The sequence below is a fragment of the Panthera uncia genome (genome assembly GCF_023721935.1).
Source record: "Panthera uncia isolate 11264 chromosome C1 unlocalized genomic scaffold, Puncia_PCG_1.0 HiC_scaffold_4, whole genome shotgun sequence".
Lineage (NCBI taxonomy): Eukaryota > Metazoa > Chordata > Mammalia > Carnivora > Felidae > Panthera > Panthera uncia.
In genome coordinates this window covers 103,049,582-103,057,060 of record NW_026057585.1, presented here as the reverse complement: position 1 = coordinate 103,057,060, position 7,479 = coordinate 103,049,582, and the positions used below count along the sequence as shown (strand labels likewise).

Here is a 7,479-nt window from a genome sequence, read left to right as displayed (position 1 = left end):
GATGGATGGATGGATGGTGGGTGGATGGTGGGTGAATGGATTGATGGATGGGTGGGTGGATGGATGGTGGATGGATGAGTGGATGGATGGATGGATAGATGGATGTATAGATGGATAGGTAAATGGATGAATGGATGGATGGATGGGTGGATGGATGGATAGATAAGATGGATGGATGGATGGATGGATGGATGGGTGGGTGGATGGATGGTAGATGGAGAATAGATAAGTGGGCATGTGACACAAGTTCCTTCTCAGAGATTCAAAAGAGCCAGGACACCACACAGAGTGCTCAGGGCTTTGGGCTCCCTGGGGCAAAGAGTTAGAAGAGAAGACAGTTGGGGAAACCTTGCAAGCACCCGTGGTCCCTGCACTCCCACATCGTCCGCGGACATGTACCCAGTTCTCTCTTGTGGGAGCAGTGCCCATCCTGTCGCTCACATAGTGTCCCTGTTCCATCAGGCTGCCGGCCAACACTGGACCAGACCCTGGCAAACAGGATCTGGCCGCCAGATGTCAGCCACGACTAATGAGGCCAGCCTGCTGGTCACTAATTGGCTGAGGCTCTGGGCATCAGTGGCAGATGGAACCAGGGATGATGGGACAGCCAGGGCGGCCCCCAGCCCGGGACTTGTGTCGCCCAGTCGCGCTGCACCAGGGCAGTAAGAAGCAGGGACGCTCGGCCGATCCGGGGCTGCCCGCTCCTGTCTAAATGCCTGGCAGCTTTCCAAGGCTGCCCAGGGGCTGCGCACCTCCCCCCACGGGCCGGGGCTCCTCCAAGGGTGTGGGAGGCGGGGGTCGTGCAGGGGCTGGCGAGGGCTGCCGTTGGCCATGACTGCCGGACCAGAAATAAGAGCCAGCCTTCCCGTGTAAGACGGAAACGAGTGCCCTCCCGGACGATCAAGGTGGCGAGCCTTGCCCTGTGGAGGGGGACGGAGTTACAGCCGGTTCGCCCATAAACTTGTTCGAGCGATTTACGAGGCATGGCCGGCTGGGGTGGGGGCAGGGCAGCCTCAGAGGCCGGCTTCTCACCGGAGTCTGAAGGGCGGTAACGTCCTTGTGTTAATAGCAAATGCAACCTTCGCGGCAAATGCCGAGCTGCAGGGAGCATCGCCTCCGCCGGAGTGGCAAGGACGCCTGTGGACTCTGACGTGGACACCTGCACAGGATGCGTGGTGCCCCCCTCCCCAGATGCACACCCCCGGGGCTGGGAGGGGCGGGGGCGGTTCCTCGAGGGACCGCAGACACGGGGAGGAGGCAGGGCTGGGGGGGGGGGGAGGTTCCCAGGCACCTGAGCCCCACGGGGTGGAATCTCTGCCCCCGACTGGGAGCTTGAAACCAACACAACATCACGTGGGCTGTGGCTCATAAACCCGCTCGGTTTCCTCAGCGGCCGCGTGGTACCGCCCCCCAGCGGGTGTCCCACTTCCTGGTGGTGGGTCTCCTCTCCGTGAGGTGGACAGTCGTGAGCCAGACTGGACGCTGATGGTGGGGACAGAGGCTTCCCCGAGCCCGGGGCCAGGCTTCGAAGGCACAGGCACACGTGACAAGCGGTGGGGAAGGTGCGTTCCGGGCGGGGGGCGGGCGTTTGTCCCAAGCGGGCGGAGAAGAGTGAGGTGAGGACCGCTTCCTGGGGTCGCTCTGCCGGGCGTGCGGCCACCCAGCGGCCACGGCTCGGCAGGGAGACTGGAAACATTTGGAGAAGGGGTCCTGGAAACACTCGGATGGCTTTGCTAGAAACCACTGTCCTGACGGCTGGGCCTCCTTTCCCGGCTCTGTCCCCGGGGGTCTGAGCTTGTCCGGGGCTGGCAGGTGTGGTTTGTGTGTGCTCGTGTGGCCTGCGCCCGGGTCAGAGGCAGCTGGCCTCTGGGACGCGGTTCTTGAGCTGTTACGACAACGGGCCGCCCAGTGGCCACAGGACGGTCCCACACCCACTGGCCGGTCTAAGCTGCGCCTCTGCCTTGGTCTTCTTCTCCTTCTCTGTCCCTCCTGCAAATGCCTCCCAGCCCCCGCCGGCCCCGGCCCCCACCCCCCGGGACCACCGTGTCACCCGTGTGCCTCGACCCGGTGTGTGAAACTGACATCTGATGTTACATCACCTCCCACATGGGCCGCTTTGGGGCCCAATTTAGAAACCTTGAGAGCACATTCCTCCCGATTCTTCCTGGGGTGTTTGGCGACAAGGAGAAAATTCTAGCAAAGCCTGAGACCCGGGCACACAGGCCTTTTATGGTGGAAGCAGAGGCTGGAACCCCCCAGACCCAGCCTTCCGCTGACCGTCCCCACGCCCGCAGCAGCCTGCCGGGGACACATCCTTCCCTAAGTGCTGGAGCCTCCAGATGGTGGGAGCCCCCGCAGGGGCAGTTGATGATGGTTTGGGGCTGTGCAGACTCCGCCCGGGGTCATCCCGAGGCACCAACCCCACTGCGCTTGTGACTCAGTTTCTACCTGAGGTGTCCTTTGGGGAAAATGTCCAGCAATGCCAACTTTATATCGATTCTCACCCAGGACTTAGCCCCGAGGGAGCCCCCAAAGTCCTACGTCTGTCACTTGTCTACACGACACGTATGCACCACACAGCTACACCACGCGTCTACACTACAAAATAACACGTGACTATTTTTGCTGGTGGGTTTAGGGGGGTCGGCCGGACACATAGGACCACCGGCAGGAGGAGGCCAGGAGGTCTAGTAGGGAGGGGTCCTCTGGGAGGGCTCTCTGGACGGGGGCGGAGCTGGACCCCCCGAGGCTGATTTGGGATGTGTGGAGGGGAGGGACCATCGGGGACTCACACGTCCCCCACACCCCCCTCCACCCACCAGGGCTCAGTGCTGTTGGCCCTGGCTCTCCGGGAGGCTGCAGCGGGTGCCCCTTGGCCTGGCCCCTCGGGCAGAGCAGGACTGGGGCTACAGCTCACAGCCTTGCCACCGTTCAGCTTCACTGCCGGCCTCAGATTTGCTGACCTGGTCATCTCTGAACGAGCTTCAGGGGGCGTGGCCGGCTGTGTGATGGTCCGTAGACACAGGTGTCCCCGACACCAGAGACCTCAGATCCCGTCTTCAGAGGTCGTGTCCCAACCCTACTGCTACGGCTATGCATGCCTAGAGAGACAGCCAGCAGGCCCAGACAGCTTCGCTTAGCATCTCTTCTGTGGGATAGAGAGCCAGGGCCACGGGCTAAAGGGAAGAGAAATCCCCGAGGCCTTCCTGGAGGAGTCTGCATGTTCTGAGTACCTGCTGTGATGGGCTCTGGGCACTGTTCCTCCAACCTGGACCCGTGCAAAGGGAAATGTGTTTTTGCCCCCCCCCATAATGGCAGCCTGATGGGTGCTGGGTGGACCCAGGCTGGGCTGCTTTGCTCGGTTCCGAGGCCGGGCCTCGGCACACGGGCCTAGCAATACCTCCTGTGGGTCTGGCTTATCCCGCGACTGTTGGAATCTCACCAGGAAGGGAGCGCTGGGGGGCTCCGAGCCCCCAGCCCCTGAAGGTCCTGTGCCGCTGGCTGAGGACAATTGTTGCCTTGGCTGGATTGTTACATGTGGGACCGTCACCCCTGAAGAGGCCACGGCCCCCGGGCCGTCTGAGAGCAGGGCAGACCCGTGGGGAGGATGGGGGGCTTTCGGGCACGGGCCGCCTGCTAGTGCCTCCTGGGAGTCGTGGAATCCCGTGCCCTTAAAGCTTCCAGGGGGCCTCTCGTGTCACAAAGTAGCTCGAGAGAGTTCTGTCTTCATCTCGGCGAGGCGCGGAAAAGGCTACTGCAGACATGTTTAATCCACACGTGCTAGATTCTCCCGCCGTGATTTTCGACAATGGCTCCGGCCTCTGCAAGGCAGGCCTGTCTGGGGAGATTGGCCCCCGCCACGTCATCAGCTCCGTCGTGGGGCACCCCAAGCTCAAGATGCCTTCGGCAGGACCCAACCAGAAGAAGGACTTTGTGGGGGAAGAGGCTCTGTACAAGCGTGAGGTCCTGCACCTGTGTCACCCCATCGAGCGGGGCCTGGTCACCAGCTGGGAGGACGTGGAGACCCTCTGCAGGCATCTGTTTGAGTGGGAGCTGGGGGTGAAGGCCAGCGACCGGCCCGTGCTCATGACCGAGCCCTCGTTGAACCCCAGGGAGGCCCGGGAGAAGATGGCCGAGCTGATGTTCGAGAAGTTCAACGTGCCCGCCTTCTACCTGTCGGACCAGGCGGTGCTGGCCCTCTACGCCTCAGCCTGCATCACGGGCCTGGTGGTGGACAGCGGGGACGGGGTCACGTGCACCGTCCCCATCTTCGAGGGGTACTCCTTGCCCCACGCGGTCACCAAGCTCTACGTGGCGGGCAGGGACATCACAGAGCACCTCACCCGGCTGCTGCTGGCTGGTGGGACCTTCCCGTGCGCGCTGGACAAAGCCCTCGTGGAGGACATCAAGGAGAAGCTGTGTTATGTGGCCCTGGAGCCAGAGAAGGAGCTCTCCCGGAGGCCGGAGGAGATCCTGAGGGAGTACAAGTTGCAGGACGGGAACGTCGTGCGAATTGGGGACCAGCTGTACCAGGCGCCCGAGGCCCTGTTCGCACCCGACCAGCTGGGCATCCAAAACCCGGGCCTCTCGAAAATGGTCTCCTGCAGCATCACCAAGTGTGACGCCGACATCCAGAAGAGCCTCTTTGGGGAGATCGTTCTGTCGGGGGGCACCACCCTGTTCCAGGGCCTCGACGACCGTCTCCTCAAGGAGCTAGAGCAGCTGGCTTCCAAAGGGACCCCCATCAAGATCACGGCCCCCCCCGACAGGTGGTTCTCCACGTGGATTGGGGCCTCCATTGTCACCTCCCTGAGCAGCTTCAAGCAGATGTGGGTCACCTCCGCGGATTTCAAGGAGTTTGGGACATCCGTGGTCCAGAGAAGGTGCTTCTGAGGGGCCGTGGGCAGGGGTGGGTGCGAACTCTCCCCTCGGCATCAGCAGGACGCTCAATAAAAGACCAAACGGTGCAGCTTTTGGACACATCGGGCCGTTTATTCTAGGTGGCACCAGAGTAATTTGCGACCCTGGTGGCGAATCTCTTAAGTGGTTCCCCCCTACCCTCCTCTCCCGAAAAAGCCCTGGGTTACATCTGCAGAGTTTGCACCGAAGGCAGGAGCCCAGGCTTCATGCTGGAGCTTGATTCAGCAGGGCCCTGGGATCTGCATTTCAGATGGTCTGAGATGGTCAGCCCTGGTGGGGGACAGGGACAGTCATGAGCGCTGCCCTGCTCTGGGGGCCAGCAGACGCTTACCTGGTGCGTCCTCAGCAAAGTATGGCTTTCGTTGCTTGTACGAGGCCGGGCAGCGGGAGCAGAATGGAGCCCTCGTCCTGGGCGGACGGTGTGGGGCAGCAGCAGAAACTGCCGTCTGTTTAGGACCCTCTAGGGCCCCTGCTCCGAGGGGGCATGTAAGCATCGACACCCCTACTTGATTGTCGTGATGTGTCTGTTTGTTTTTACCTCCAAGGATGTTGATGGCGTTGTTTGGGAGTAAAATACCGGCCGCAAAGTGAACAGCCGTCAATAAAGTAATGGTTGGATAAGTTATGCACAAAGGGAACTTTTCCTCATTGAGTTGGCAGAATTCTCCCAAAATAATATTGGGACAGGAACAAAATACAGAAATGTCTTTATAAAATGACCTCCTTTTTTTTTTTCCTGGCGAAGAAAACAACGGCACTTCCCCACGCCTATCTGTGCATGTTTTGTACCAGTGAACATGTGGGGATTTTTTTATAGGGTGATAAGCACATGGAGCAAAGAACAGAAGGGTAGGTGCCACTGGTTGGTGCAGGAAGGAGGGAACGAGGCAGAATGCAGGGGGAAGGGAAGAGGGCAAGAGGGAGAAAAAAGTCTTAAAGACAGGACTACGTGAAATTTTAGCCTGCATGAAATACACCCATTTTTCTACACGTGTGTGTATTTCATGTCTGCATCGTCCATAATCTATTCCTATACTTTTGTTGTCAAGCTACTTATGTCATATTTAGAGTGAGCACACAGTGCCTATGAAGGTAGCAGGTACCTGGGTCCCTTGTTGAGGCCGTGATCTCTGCCTTTTAGATGGTGTCTTTGGGTTGTTTACATTTAAAGCAGTATGTTCTATCTTAACTCTGCCTCCTTATTATTTTGTTTCCTGTTCTTCCTCTCTCCCCTTCCTGTGGGTGGTTGAACTTTTTTTTTTTAATCCCGTCTTGATGTATTGACGGGGATTTTCAGCATATTGAGTTGTATTGATTTTTTGGTGATTGCCACAGGTGCACATTGCAGTCCACTTGGAGTGATGTTTTAGCTCCTGGAGTGAAATGCAGAAAACATACTTCTGTTGAGGTCCCTTCACCCTCCCAAATATTAAGATAGAATTGTCCTGTTTCTTCTACGCACGTTGAGAACAACCTTAAAAGGTATTCGATTTTTCCTTCTACCATCAGATGATTTAAGAAACTCATTAGGATACCCCATAATTTGGGGCGCCTGGGTGGCTCAGTCAGTTGAGCATCCAGGTCTTGATTTTGGCTCAGGTCACGATCTCATGGTCGTGAGATCAAGCCCTGCGTGAGGCTCTGCGCTGAGTGTGGAGCCTGCTCGGGACTCTCTCTCTCCCTCTCTCTCTGCCCCTCCCCTTCTTGTGCTGTCTTTCTCTGCTCAAAATAAAACAAAAAATAAGCATTAGAAAAAAAGACTACCGTGTCATATGGTTACCCTTATTCTACCCATGTTCTTTGGTGCTTCTGAGGTTCCAAGGCCCCTTTCTGTTTAAAAGAACCTCCCTTAGTCTTTCCTTAGGGGTAGTTTTCTAGTGGCGAGTTCTCTTAGCTTTCTGTCATCAGAGGATGCCTTTCTCTCTCCTTCGCCCCTGAAGGATATTCTCTGTGGACATAGAATCTGCAGGTAACCGTTCCCTTTCAGCACCTGAACGATGCGTGGGCCCCTTCTCCGTGGCCGCCAGGGCTGCAGATCAGAGACCCTCAGTGATTTGCTGCCCTCGTACAGGTAACATGCTGTTTCTCTCTCGCTGCTCTCGAGAGCTTTTCCTTGTCTGTAGTTCCCAGAAGCTTAATTACGGTGTGTCTGGGCGTGGATTTCTTTGGGTTCATCCTTTGGGATCTACGCCGCCTCTTGAATCTGTAGATGCATGCCTTTTGCCAAATTCGGGAAGTTTTGTCCACTCTTTTCGCTCCGCCCGCGATGTTGTATTGTCCCCTGGACTCTTGACAGTCTGTTCATCTCTTTTGGCCTCTCTTCTTGGTGGTTCAGTTTGGATAAATCCCACTTGCCTGTCCTGAAATTCACCAGTTCTGTCCCCTCCCATGCCCCACACCGGCCCATTTGTAAATTTTAGGGATATTTTTCAGTTCTATAATTTGTCCTTCTTTTGTAAATTCTAATTCTTTGCTGAGATTTGCTGCTTTTGCATTCGTTGCAAGGAAATTCACAATTGCTTGCTGAAACATTTTTGTGATGGCTGCTTTAAAACTCTG

At 57.4% G+C, this 7,479-nt stretch overlaps 2 protein-coding genes across 2 annotated transcripts in view; one reads left to right on the top strand and one right to left on the bottom strand.

Moving 5' to 3' along the window:
* LOC125913746 (uncharacterized) overlaps nt 1–3,764 on the bottom strand; it is a 17,774-nt gene extending 14,010 nt beyond the window's left edge. Inside the window, exons 1-2 of the mRNA XM_049618931.1 lie at nt 3,737–3,764; nt 3,443–3,670 (exon numbers count right to left, since the gene is read on the bottom strand). Of these exons, the coding sequence (XP_049474888.1) occupies nt 3,443–3,670; nt 3,737–3,764 (256 nt within the window). The remainder of the gene's footprint in view (nt 1–3,442; nt 3,671–3,736) is intronic.
* ACTRT2 (actin related protein T2) lies at nt 3,642–4,978 on the top strand. Its single transcript, XM_049618228.1, has one exon. It carries the CDS (start codon nt 3,763–3,765, stop codon nt 4,891–4,893), a length of 1,131 nt encoding a protein of 376 aa, XP_049474185.1. The 5' UTR covers nt 3,642–3,762; the 3' UTR covers nt 4,894–4,978.
* The last annotated feature ends 2,501 nt before the right edge of the window (nt 4,979–7,479 follow it).